Below are 13817 nucleotides of genomic sequence, written 5' to 3'. Positions count from 1 at the left end.
GGACACGGACATTTTAGGCGTTGCATGTAGGCTAGTAATAACTTCCTGTGGCGGAGGGCGATTGGGAAGAAGTGCTTCCGTGGCCTTGGCCCATTAATCAATAAACAAGGTTCCTAGGCTTGACCTAGTCCTCCACTCCGACTTGTCAGAGTCAGGCAGCCGCGTATACCACTCCTGGGGCAGGGCGGTGAGTATTTGAGCTTTATTTTCTGGTTCCGGTCCAGAGCCACCCATTTTCCTGCTGCCCTGTAAATCAGACTTCCCAGGATTCTGTGGTCGGCGCCTAAGCCTAAGCCTGCAGATCCGGAACAAGGAGCCCCTATCTGCAGCTCCCGAATTTATTCCTTTTATGAAGTTAGGAAAGAAGCAACTTATTATTGTTCATTCTTTTATTATTCGGAACAAAATATTGAGATAGGATGTTTAGTGGCTTTACAAACCTGAGCATCGAAACCTCTTTTCTTTTTTTACTCTTTGTATTTATGATGTTGGCATGACCCTGGACAACAGCTTCCACATCTGAAAAATTGAAAATAGTAGTGTTAGTAGTGTTAATTTTTCATAAAATTGATGGAAAATTGAACTAAGCAATAGTTAATATTATAACTCTTTGACAGAGGCCTGAAACTATACCAAGATGGCAGCCATAACAAGTGGGAGAATACAGATGAATAAGTCAACTAAAATTAAGGTTCAGGGATAAAAGCAAATTCATGTAAATATACAAAGAAAGGAGATCTGTTGGGGAAATGTTGGGGGGAATGGTGATTTCAGGTATCCTAAAGAACAAATTCAAGTCTGATAAAGATGTAGAGGGTGGCAGAGGATACCTGGCAGAGGTCACAACTCAAAGGGTCAATTATAAAAATGTCTGATGTTCTTGAGAAGCTGAGTGGTGGAGCTGGAGAGATGGTTCTGTGTGCTGCTCTTCGGTGAATCTGAGCTCCATTTCCAGTACCCACATCAGGGGAGTTCACAACCACCTCTAATTTGAGCTCCAGAAGGATCTGATGCCCTCTTCAGATATCCTTGGCACCTGCATACACATGGAACACACAAGTACATACCCCAACAGACAACAATAACAAATGTCTGTGAAGTCATGGCTTGCCTGGACTACAGAGCAAGCTCCAGGATAGCCAGGGCCTCAAAGGGAAACCCTGTCTCGAGATTAATTATTTAAAAATACAATCTTAGCAAAGAAAATAAGCTGAGGGGCAAGTTAGATGGCTTAGTAGGTAAAAGGCACTGCCAAGTCCGAATGCCTGAGTTCAATCCATGGAACCCACATGGTGAAAGGAGAGAACTGCCTCTCGCACGTTGTCTTCTGATTTTTCCATGCACACATACCCAAAATAAGTAAATGTAAAAAGAAAGAAAGAAAGAAAGAAAGAAAGAAAGAAAGGAACTGAGTAGGTATGTTGTTAGAACTGAGGTCATTTTGTCCAGGAAGCCCCTCACGTGCCTGCAGGGCACTAAACTCATGCCTTTAAAGTAGCAGTGCTAGCATGCTGCTATACTGCAGTATTTTGCTTCTGTTATTCCCTCAGGACAAAGATCTTACACCATCACAAAATGTATTCATTTGATGTTTGTTGGACCCGAGGAGACATATAGGCAGTAAACCTGGAGAAGTGAATTAAAGACGCTTAGTAAGTTTTTATTGAATGATAAGCCACAGAATTCTGACTTTTTCCAAGCAAAAGAAACAAACAAAAAAGCTTGGAAGTGTAGCTCAGTAATAAAATACTTTTGTAGCATGTGTTAAATCTTCAGCATTGAAAGAAAGACAGAGAGACAGAGACACACAAAGAGAGACAGAGAGACAGAGAAAGGAAGAAAGTCTAGCAACAGGGCCAAGTGTAGATCAGATTCTGAGAAAGACTAGAATAGCAGTTCTCAGCCTTCCTAAAGGTCTGACCCTTTAATGTAGTTAGTTCCTCATGTTGTGATGACCCCATGCAACCATAACATTATTTTCATTGTTACTTCATAACTGTAATTTTGTTACAGTTATGAATCCTATTTTAAATACCTTATATACAGGATATCTGATACTCCTTAACCTATGAAAGAGTCATTTGATCCCCAAATAATAATAAATAACCACTGGACTAGAGGAAGGAATACTTGTTAGAAGGCAACAGAAGTCTCTCAGATTCATTTTGGGGAGACAGCTCAGTCCATTGCACGCATGAGGACCTGAGCTTAATCCCCAAAACCCATATAAAAAACTCCAGGTATGGGTGCATGTGCTTATAAACTCAGCTTGTGGGGAGGAGAGCAGAAACAGTCGGAACTCACTGGTGAAGGGGGAGGAGAGCAGAAACAGTCAGATCCCTGGACTCACTGGTGAAGGGGGTGGTTCTTATGCTAAGGTCTTATTCCCCAATTGGTTCTTTTCTTGTTGTTGTTTTTTTTTTTTTTTTTTTTTTTTTTTTTTTTTTTTTTTCGAGACAGGGTTTTTCTGTGTAGCCCTGGCTGTCCTGAACTCACTCTGTAGACCAGGCTGGCCTCGAACTCAGAAATCCGCCTACCTCTGCCTCCCGAGTGCTGGGATTAAAGGCGTGCGCCACCACGCCCGGCTCCCAATTGGTTCTTTATTTGTCAGTAAAGAAAGCTGGGGGCCAATTGCTGGGAGGAAGGTACCCGTGGGACTTCCAGGTTCCAGGAGGAAAAGGTAGCCAACAAAGGAAGGAGAGAGGTTTTTCTGCCATGCTTTGGAGGAAGAAGAATGCAGCAACCATGTGAGGTCTTGGGGGAGCTGGGCCTATGGCTGGGAACTGGGTGGCTGTGGATGTTTGGCAGGGCATAGGTGGCACTAGTCACTGAAGTTTGGGGCAGGTGGAGAAACAGAGCTAAAAATATTAATAAGGTCATGCTTTTCCAGTCAAGAGACAGTAACACCCAGCAAGGCAAGTTATAAAAGAATAAACTGTGTGTCTGTGTCTGTGTCTGTCTTATCCACAGATTCAAGGGAAGCTGGGTGGGGAGCTAGGAGCTCGGCTGTTCCCAGAGCAAAGGCGATAGAATAAAACTACAGGCAACACACTGGCTTAGAATAATCTGCAAATCCTAGACTCCAGTGAGAGATCCTATCTCAAAAAGCAAGATGGAATGTTGCCTGAGGCTGATTCCTGACCTCCATGCACACACCCACCGAGAACCTCTATTTGTTCATGTGTATGTCAGAATTTGGAAGCATAAGGCTAGATTAAAGGTTCATGAATGTTTCTACCATACACAGCACAGGTTAAAAAACACCTACTAGTATTTTTTGTTTTGTTTTGTTTTTTTGAGATCTGGTTTTTCTGTGTAGCCCTGGCTGTCTTGGATATTACTCTGTAGATCAGGCTGGCCTCAGACTCAGATCTGCCTGCCACTGCCTCCTGAGTGCTGGAAGAAAGGGGCGCACCACCATATCTGGCTGCCTGTTAGTAGGTTTTTTTTTTTTTTTTTGGTTTTTCGAGACAAGGTTTCTCTGTGTAGCCCTGGCTGTCCTGGACCTCACTCTAGACCAGGCTGGCCTTGAACTCAGAGATCCGTCTGCCTCCTGAGTGCTGGGATTAAAGGCGTGCCCACCACGCCCAGCTCTGTTAGCAGTTTTAATGCTGCTCTCTTTTTCCTATTAGTCTAGCACAATTGTGTAGAAATACTCTGGAAGTACTCCAGACCTCCTACTTTAGTTTCATGCCTTGTCACGGATTTAGAATGAGGCATGCTGGGTATTCTGGCGATGAGTTTGTGATGTGAAATAGGCAGTGTATATGTTAAGAGCCCCACACACCAATTACTACCCTCCACCTATTGGTGACTTTGATTCTCCTTTTGTAATTCAAAGAGGAGCTGTTGCGGTGCGATTGGCATCTAACAGTTACTTTTCTCTTCGTTTCTTCAGGGAGAGTATTGTCTGACCTAGAGTTTTGCTACCACCTTTTTAAAGTGATCTTAGCTTGCTTCTTATGTGGGAACTGCCTAGACTTCCTGCTTTTCACTACAGAAGCTTCTGATCTACCGTTGCCAGAGACGTAAGCACACACCTTTAGGATATCGTTCACATTAGGCCGGAGAGCTCTTCTCTGCTTGCTCTAAAATGCTGAGGTACTGGGGAGAGATACCGATACCGACAGGACAGACCAACAGAAGTTCCTTTGATCTGCTCCCACGGGAGTTCCGTCTGGTGGAAGTCCATGACCCGCCCCTGCACCAGCCCTCAGCCAACAAGCCGAAGCCCCCCACGATGCTGGACATTCCCTCAGAACCGTGTAGCCTCACCATCCATACCATTCAGTTGATCCAACACAACCGACGTCTGCGCAGCCTTATTGCCACAGCTCAGACCCAGAGTCAGCAGCAGACAGAGGGTGTGAAGGCTGAAGAGAGTGAACCTCTTCCCTCCTGCCCTGGCTCACCTCCTCTCCCTGATGACCTCCAGCCTTTAGACTGTAAAAATCCCAATGCTCCATTCCAGATCCGGCACAGTGACCCAGAGAGTGACTTTTACCGGTAAGACAAAGCGTTGCTGTGGTGTTTTTATTACGTGATCTCCCCTCCCCCCACGATCCTGTTACGATTATAGTAGAGTTTCCGCTTCTACCTGAGAACACTGGAGATGAGAGTGATTGACTAGACTAATGTTGCTTAAGTCATTAGTGGAGTTATTAGTCCAAATTGCCAGAAGCTAGTCTATAATTTTGTTGTTGTTTTTGTTTCTGTTTTTATTTTATGAGATAGAGTTTTTCTGTATAGCCTTGGAACTAGTTCTATAGACCAGGCTGGCTTCAAACTCATAGAGATCCACCTGCCTCTGCCTCCTTAGTGCTGGGATTAAAGACATGTGCTACGACTATCTGTATTTTTAAATTTTCTAGCACAATAGTCATTTACTGAGTGCTTATTAATGCCAGACAGTTTACTAGAAGTGAAACAATAAACTGATACATGACTAGTGAAAATGGGCTGGTAAAGTATAACCAGCAAAAAGGAAATCAAAACAAAACAAAACCCCCCAGCTTGTAACAGTCAGCAGCATAGTCATATTTTGAGGGTAATGTAGTTTCATTCAATAAAATATCGTTCATCCCATTAAATTTGTGTTATTACTCCAACTGTAGTTTTTTTGTCAAGTTTAATTTTTTTTTTTTTTTGGTTTGTTGAGACAGGGTTTCTCTGTGTAGCCCTGGCTGTCCTGGAACTCACTCTGTAGACCAGGCTGGCCTCGAACTCAGAAATCCGCCTGCCTCTGCCTCCCGAGTGCTGGGATTAAAGGCGTGCACCACCACCGCCCAGAAAGTTTAGTTTTTAAGAAGAACCTAGCCGGGCGTGGTGGTGCATGCCTTTAATCCCAGCACTCTGGAGGCAGAGGCAGGCGGATTTCTGAGTTACACAGAGAAACCCTGTCTCGAAAAACCAAAAAAAAAAAAAAAAAAAGAAGAAGAACCTAGGGGCTAGGGAGATGGCTTAGTTAGTAAGTTGGTTGATAAAACCCTGTGTTCTGTCCCCAGAACCAACGAAAAATAAACCCAGTCGTGGTGGCTTTCGTTTATAATCTCAGCACTAGGGAGTCAGAGACAAACATGCCTGAGGCTCTCTAGTCAGACAGTGTACCTACTTGGTGAGCTCCAGGTCTTATAAGAGACCCGGCGTTGGGGTTAGGGATTTAGCTCAGTGGTAGAATGCAAGGTCCTGGGTTCAGTCCTCAGCACTGGAAAAAAAAAAAAAAAAGACAAAATAACAAAAAGAGACCTTGCCTCAAAATAAAAGAGAGTGGCTGGGGAAGATTGCTCAGTCAGGAAAATGCTTGCCATGAGAACCCAGTTAAAAAGCTGGGCACTGTAGTCCATGATTATAATCCCAGGGCAGGAAAGGCAGAGGCAGGAGGATGCCTGGGACTCACTGGCTGGCCAGCCTAGCCTAATCAGTAAGCTCCCAAGAAGAGACCCTTTCTGAAAAAATCAGGGCGGCTTTTGTCATTTCCTTAGAAATGACACTGTAGGCATCAATATGTATTGTGCATACATGTACATGCATCAGGCCCCTATATTCACACACACACATGCACACACACATGCATACACACATGACTTGAACCTAGTTTGTTCTATACATATTTTAAGAAACTGTATAAGAAAAAAATAATACACAGCAGCTATGAGGTACAAAAACATCACTTTCCATTAAAGAAGCCTATATCTAGGCTGTAGATGTAGCTCAGGTTAACCCCTGCTGATTTCACAGGCCCTGTGTTCAAATCCCAACACTACAAGGGAATAAGTCCATATAGGCTCAAATTAAGTGATAGTAATTAGCTCTTTATTAGGTATTTCCAGTGCTTTTAACCTTTGGCCCAGATAGACTGGCCATGGACATATTAAATGAAAAGTTAGTCGTTGTCTCCTTTTTTGGCTATCTATAACTTGCCGTGGTTGTTATTGAGCAGATAATAGTAAATGAGTGAGGCCTCTTCAGGCACCACCTGCTACAGGAGGTGGTGACGTAAACCAAAGAACAGAGATTTATAAAACAGTTTCCTTTGCAGATGGAGGCATAACACCAGTATATTTTCAGAGAGGTTGGAGGGATGACAAGTGGGTAAGAACGCTTGTTCTTCCAGAGGAACTGGTCACTCAGCTGTCTAATTCTAGTTCCTCCACTATTACTCTGTACAGTTTATTTTAGACACGCATTGCCTTTTCAAACTCTGTAATTGGGGGGCTCAGGAATATGATATTGGGTTGCTGACCTGTGCTCTGAGAAGAGCAGGACGAAGGTGGCTGTTTGTCTAGAATTCTCTTGAATGGCTTGTAAAACCCCAGTGAGACAGGCTGGTCACCCCTTTCTCCTCTCTCAGCGGGAAAGGAGAACCTGTGACAGAGCTGAGCTGGCACTCCTGCCGTCAGCTCCTCTACCAAGCAGTCGCCACAATCCTGGCCCACACAGGCTTTGAGTGTGCTAATGAAAGTGTCCTGGAGACCCTAACTGACGTGGCACATGAATACTGCCTCAAGTTCACCAAGCTGCTGCGCTTTGCTGTCGACCGAGAGGCCCTGCTGGGACAGACTCCTTTCCCTGATGTAATGGAACAGGTGTTCCATGAAGTGGGCATTGGCAGTGTGCTCTCCCTGCAGAAGTTCTGGCAGCACCGCATCAAGGACTATCACACTTACATGCTACAGGTGAGGAGACCCTGGGAGACGTGGGCAAAGTGCCCTGGCTGGGCAGAGTCTACAACATACGTTCTGGGGTGCAGTGCACAGGGACTTGGAGCAGAGTGAATCTGACATACCACTGGCCCAGTGGGTAGCCCATTCCTCATTGCTGAATGAATGAAGTACACGGGTACCTGGGGTCTCAAGTACCGTGGTTGGCATTCTTTTATTCAACAAGTATTTATTGAGGACTTGCTATGAGTCAGGCATTGTGGGAGTTAGTAGTTTATAAGAGGAATTAACTCTTCTGAGTTTGAAGTGTTCATGGGAAGCAAAAACAGGCAAACAAATAATAAGCACAACAATTTCAGGTAGCATTAAATGTGTTGAAAACTAAACACGCCAGTGGCATGCCAGGAGGCTCAAGTAGAGCACCGTCTCTCCAGTTCTTGACGCTTAGGCACGTAGTGACCAGTAACCTTCAGCATCTGACAAAAGGGTGCAGATGGCTTGCTTCACTCAAGGTTTGCCTCTAGGGTCTGTCTGCCAGGTACTTGGGAGGTTTCTGACGTGTGAGACAGGCTTCCCTGAGCAGCCAGGCTGGCCTTACTCCCCTCCTTTCTTTTCAGCCTCCTAAGAGATGGAATTCCATACACGATGCCTAGATAATTGTTAGTTTTTATAGACAGAAATGCAGTATTTTGCCTCAGCTCTGGCTTTTTTGCCTTGTGTAACTTTTAATTAATGATAAGACACTTTCTGACATATTTTCTTTATGTGTCTATCATAAATGCAGACCCAAACCCTTAAATGACTTCCTACCATTGGCAGTGGCATCTGTCCTTGTTGTTTGATGGTGCTGGGATTGAACTCATGGCCTTGCACAGGCTGAGCATGCAGTCCCACTGCACCCCAGCCCTGGCCGTAGAGTTTTTAAATTTCACTTTTCAGGCTGGCTATTAGTAAAGTGCTTATCTTGAAAGCCCGAGACCCTGAGTGCAGATCTCCAGGGCCCATGTAAAAAGCCAGGTGTGGTGGCATACACTTGTAAGGCCATCCATCGATGGCGAGATGGGAGGCAGACAGGCGGGTTCCTGAAGCTCACTTTCTCAAGTGAGAAGTGGAAGTACCTGAGGAATGGCCACTGAGGTGACTCTTTGACCTCCGCACACACACACACACACACATGCTTGTGCACATATGCATGCACATGTACACACATGTGCACACACACACCAGAAAGAAAGGACAACTTACCTGCTAACTCCGGCTCTGCCCAGTTTTCCTCGGTTACTGTAAGCTCACTCTCCAATCTAATTCTGAGATAGCTCTGGAAAACTAATTCTTGCTTGCCAACAGATTAGTAAGCAGCTCTCTGAAGACTATGAAAGGATTGTGAATCCCGAGAAGGCCACAGAAGACACTAAACCTGTGAAGATCAAGGAAGAGCCTGTGAGCGACATCACATTTCCTGTCAGTGAGGAGCTGGAGGCCGACCTTGCTCCTGGGGATCAGTCCTTACCCATCGGGGTCCTCGGGGCTCAGAGTGAGCGCTTCCCATCCAACCTGGAGGTGGAGGCTTCGCCACAGGCTCCAAGTAAGAAAGAAAGTTGTATTCGTTTCGCGTCTGGCTCTGCCCATCTTAGCACTTCCTGACACTTTTGAATCAACTCCAAGTGGGAGAAAGGCAGGCATGGGCAGAACAGAAGTTGCTGGAGCAAACAGAGCTGTGGTGAATCCTTTACAGTACTCTCTGGTTTAAGGAGCTGTTTCCTTGATAGAAACTTCAAGAGAATTGCAGACCAAAGGGAATGAAATTGTTGTGTGTTGGATGGAGTTGTTCTGTTGTAGGTTATAGCCATGAGGACTTTAGGAACCTGCAGAACTGGCTTGTTACTTTTTATTTTTAGGCAATTATATTTTTGTTTAGTTCTTGAGACAGGGTCTTGCTGTAGGGTTGTGGGTCCCTCATCTGCTCCACCACAGGGGGGGTGGGATGTGGGGAGTTTGACTGTGCTTATAGGGGTTGGGGGAGCAGTCCCAACCCTGGGCCTGCAACAATGCTTGGGCTGTGGGGTTCTCAGGCTCTTGGACATCCAGGCACCGTTGGGAGTCACAGAAGAGTGTGGGCCGGGGCTGGGTTTAACCCCAGGTGGGTGGGGGGAGGAGAGCTCCAGCTGGTCCCACGGAAAGAGTCCTTGGCTTGATAGGGCAGCATGCTTGCTGGCGGTTGTGGCTGGGAGTTCAGAGAGGCCTTCTACAGATTAGGCTGTGGCTCTATAGGCAAAGGCCTTTCCCATGGCTCCCCACATCGTATCCCAGTGAAAAGACAGTCCAGGGTTCTAAGGCATTTATTGTATGACGGAAAGTGGGTGTATAAAACCATACCCACTTCTCAGGGTGGGCCTGAGGTTAAATACCTTTTACAAGGAGGAGTGTCTGGGAAGGAAAGCTTATTGTCTATGCCCTCCGGGCCTCTAGGTACCTCATTAACAGAGAGACCTCTTGGTCGTGTCTCTTTTATGTGAGAAACGTGGCATGTGTGTTCCGAGTCAGGAGTCTGGCAGGGAGCTGGGAGTCACTTAAGCCTCGGGTGTGTGACCACCAAGTCTCCAGGTCTCGCCCTACTCTACCTTATCAAACATCCTGACATGATTTTACATCCCACAACTTGACATCTTGCCGTCTAGGTAGGTCTGGAATTGAAGGCCTCCTGCTCTAGCCTCGCACGAGCTCCCACAGGCTGCAGTTGCTGCGCTTCACTCGCTATCGAGTCAGCTCAGTTGCAAATTAGCTTGAACACTTAGTTGTTTACAAATGTAAACACATAAGAAACTTAAATATCACAGCCTCATATGTGACCCAAACAAAATTAGGTCAGCCTTAGAAGCGCTAAGAGGTTTTTCTCTGAGGAGGCATAATAGTTAACAGCAGAGCTGCATTACCAAAATATAGAAAGACAGAACACCAACAACCATGTCTCCTGTCAGGAGAGACAAGTAGAGAGCTGATGTCAGCATCACGTGTGAACATAGTCTTCAAAATGCAAAAGAGGCCTAGAGAGATTCTCAAATAAAAGGGAAAAAGCCAAATGAAAAGAAGGCCAGAGGACAGCCAGAGCTATACAGAGAAACCCTGTCTTGAAAAAGCAAAAAATGAAAAGAAAAGAAGGTCAGGGAGCTCGGGAGATGCTGTGCAAGCATGAGGACATGAGTTCAAATCCCAGCACCCATGTAAAAGAGGTGGATGGCTGTGTGCCCATAACCCCAACACTAGCCAGCTAGCTTAATGAAAACTGAGTTCCCAGATCACGGCAATGAGGGAGCAGTGAAAGAAGATGCTTCGATACCTCACATCCTTTTGTGGCTTCCATGTGCAAGCATGAATACAGGAAAATAGAACTTTTTATGGGGGTAAACTGGAATTGTATCTGCCTTTGAACATAATCTTTCTACCCAGTTTGCTTTTTTTTTTTTTTTTTTTTTTTTTGGTATAGAAGTAGGGGTGAATAAGGGGAAGGGGAAAACCATGAAAGTGGAAAGGAAGTGGTAATTTGGGGGTAACATTTGAACAGTGACACCCTCATCCCACGTGGGGTGCTGTAATGAAAGCAGCTCAGAGATTGCTAGTTGTGTGAGGGGGAGATGTGCAGGTTCTGTGTCTGCCTCCCCGTGGGCTCATAATCTTTCCCTCCCTTCATTTCTAGGTGCCGAGGTCAATGCTTCTCCTCTCTGGAACCTGGCTCACGTGAAAATGGAGCCTCAAGAAAGTGAAGAGGGCAATGTGTCTGCGCATGGGGTGCTGGGCAGTGATGTCTTTGAGGAGCCAATGTCAGGCATGAGTGAGGCTGGACTCCCTCAGAGCCCTGACGACTCAGACAGCAGCTATGGTTCCCACTCCACTGACAGCCTCATGGGGTCGTCCCCTGTTTTCAGTCAGCGCTGCAGGAAGAGGATGAGGAAGATTTAACTGCAGAGCGACAGACCTGCACCAGCCAGCAGAAGGCCCTGAGGGCTGGATGTTTCCACAAGTAGTAATTAGATTGTATTCTTTTTTTTTGTTGTTTTTTCGAGACAGGGTTTCTCTGTGTAGCCCTGGCTGTCCTGGAACTCATTCTGTAGACCAGGCTGGCCTTGAACTCAGAAATCCGCCTGCCTCTGCCTCCTGAGTGCTGGGATTAAAGGCGTGTGCCACCATGCCCAGCTCTAGATTGTATTCTTAAGTGTAGACCTTTGCTAATTTCAGAGACAGTTCTTAACCTAGTAACAGTTCACTTTGCATCGTTTCTGTACTTTTTTAAAACAACTAAGCCACCGTTCACAGATGAGTTGTGATACTGGCCTGGTAATCAGACCAAAGTTACTGTCCCCGGCTGGTTTTATCCCAGCTCCTCTCAGCTGTGTCTCTGGCATGCTTGAGAGGAGTCATGCCACTTTGATGCTCCTTGCAGAGGTGGGACTCTGAGGTGCTTTGCTTAAATTTCAAAGCTTGCATATATTCATGTAAATATATGCTATTATAGACGTCAGCAATTGATTCGTCTATTTTGTGTCGTCATTGGGAACCCAGTAGCAAGATAGTAACAGCTAAACCTAAGTCCATCAGTCAGAGTTCAAACTATTCATGCTACTCAGGCCTTTTACCAAGTGAGAGCCTCGGGGACAGCTGTTACCCATATGCAGCTGTCCCCACAGTTCTTTCTTTTCTAGATTATTCCAGCCAGCCTCGTCATTTCTACTTTCCATATGCTCTTGTGCTGACCCAGACTTTTAAGTATCTTTCATGGCGCACACACTTTCACCTTTTCTCCTTGTGAAGGTGGCAAACAGGGCCCGCCACAGCTGCCAGGTGCGCAGCATCTGGCTTTGCTTCAGGACAGCTGTTGGTTTGTTTCAGATGTTTGTTTTAGTTGTTTTGTTTAAAAAGACATTTGAGGATCCCGAGAGATGGGTCAGTGGGTAAAGTCATTTGCAATTTAAGTTTGATCCTGGGGACCCACATGGTGTAAGGAGAGAACCAACTCCTTCATCATGCCATGGTGCGTGTGCACGCGCACACACACACACAAAAATAAATTATTTTTGGAAAAAGTCATCTGAGTTATTCTCTTTTTTAAAGATTCTTTTTTAAAGATTCTTTGACCATCCCATACGCATGCATAGAGTTTTTCCCTTCCCCCAAGCACAGCTTCCTCCTTTCATGTCTGTGTGTGTGATCCAAGGTTCATCAGAGTTGCCTCAAGCTGAGAGGGAACACACTTCCTGAGCAAGGACAACCTAGCAGCAGCACTCACACCCTCCTTCACAACCACTGCTTACCAACTTCAGAGGGGTGCCACACTTCCTGAGCAAGGACAACCTAGCAGCAGCACTCACACCCTCCTTTACAACCACTGCTTACCAACTTCAGAGGGGTGCCGCCTCGAAGGTACCCTCATCACAATGAAACCTTGACAGGCCAATCTTGGGCAGGTCTTATACAGATGTATACAGATAAGCACAGCTGCAGTGCTGCATCAGATCCAAAGGACATCTTTCTGTTTTCTATTTCCCTTCGATCTCCCTATCCTCGTGTTCTTACTTTCCACCCCTCTCACATGACATTCTCTGATTGTAGGAGGGGCCATACAGATCTGTCAATTAGCCCTTCACCATCACATCCTCTGCTCTCCGGTCAGTTACTGGTTAACTGATGCCCATTGCAATCAGCTGCCAAGGCTAAGCACAGCACCTATCTCAGATGGCACACGAGATGACAAAGGATGGCCATGCTCCCTTCCTCCATGACAAACCAAGGTTTGTGGTGAGCTCTCCTCAGAGTGAAGTTTTTTATTTTTTATATGTGTGTGTGCTCGTGCATGGTGTGTGTGGCCTGTATAGAGAGGCCAGAGACAACTGCTGTGTGCAGTCAGTTCTCTCATTCAACCTTCACATGGGCGCCAGAGGCAGAAGGCATGATGTCAGGTTTTCATAGCAAGAGCCTTTAACCCACCAAATCATCTTGCCATCACAACTTAACAGTTTTCAAAGACAGTCACATCATGTACTCTAGACTAACCTCCTATAGTCCTACCTCCTAAAGAAGTTACAGCTTAATTTTAAAATAGGATTTTTCAAATTAATCTTTAACACTCTTAAATCTATCCTGTTTTAATCTTGTGGTAGTTTGAAAATGGACCAAGGCTCATAGGGAATGGAGGTGTGGCCTTGCTAGAGTATTCATGGTTTTGTTGGAGAAGGCCACACGTTGAGGTCTCATATGCTCAAGCCAGGTCTAGTGTCTCAGTTCTTTCCCTGCTACAAAGATGTAGAATTCTCAGCTACTCCAGCACCATGTCTGTTTTAAGAGTTGCCACGGTGGCCATGGTCTCTCGTCACAGAAATAGAAACCCAATAAGACAGATCGTATCTTCATTTTCATAAACAAAGTGGCCAAGATGCAGTTAGTACACTGAATTCACTTAGGAAAGAGTCATTAAGCACCTCCATATTGTAGTGTGTCCTCCGTTTCTCCCTCTCAGGATGTCCAGGTACTGCTGCACACCAGGCTGAAAGGATGAAGCGTTGTGGAGGGAGGAGGCAGCTTCCCCAGGGATTTTAGTTTCTAGCTCTTTAGACAGTACTGAATGAATCTTAGCCAATCTTCAGTGTAACAGCTGGCACACACACC

At 45.6% G+C, this 13817-nt stretch overlaps 1 protein-coding gene across 1 annotated transcript; it reads left to right on the top strand.

Annotated features, from left to right (window-relative positions):
- The first annotated feature begins 62 nt into the window (after nt 1-62).
- Supt7l (SPT7 like, STAGA complex subunit gamma) lies at nt 63-12242 on the top strand. Its single transcript, XM_021162926.3, has 5 exons — nt 63-187; nt 3899-4506; nt 6851-7175; nt 8508-8745; nt 10855-12242. Exons 2-5 carry the CDS (start codon nt 4094-4096, stop codon nt 11115-11117), a joined length of 1239 nt encoding a protein of 412 aa, XP_021018585.1. The 5' UTR covers nt 63-187; nt 3899-4093; the 3' UTR covers nt 11118-12242.
- The last annotated feature ends 1575 nt before the right edge of the window (nt 12243-13817 follow it).

The sequence above is a fragment of the Mus caroli genome, unplaced genomic scaffold (assembly GCF_978045245.1).
Source record: "Mus caroli unplaced genomic scaffold, Mus_caroli_1 scaffold_4, whole genome shotgun sequence".
Lineage (NCBI taxonomy): Eukaryota > Metazoa > Chordata > Mammalia > Rodentia > Muridae > Mus > Mus caroli.
This window is presented reverse-complemented; position numbering and strand designations above follow the sequence as displayed.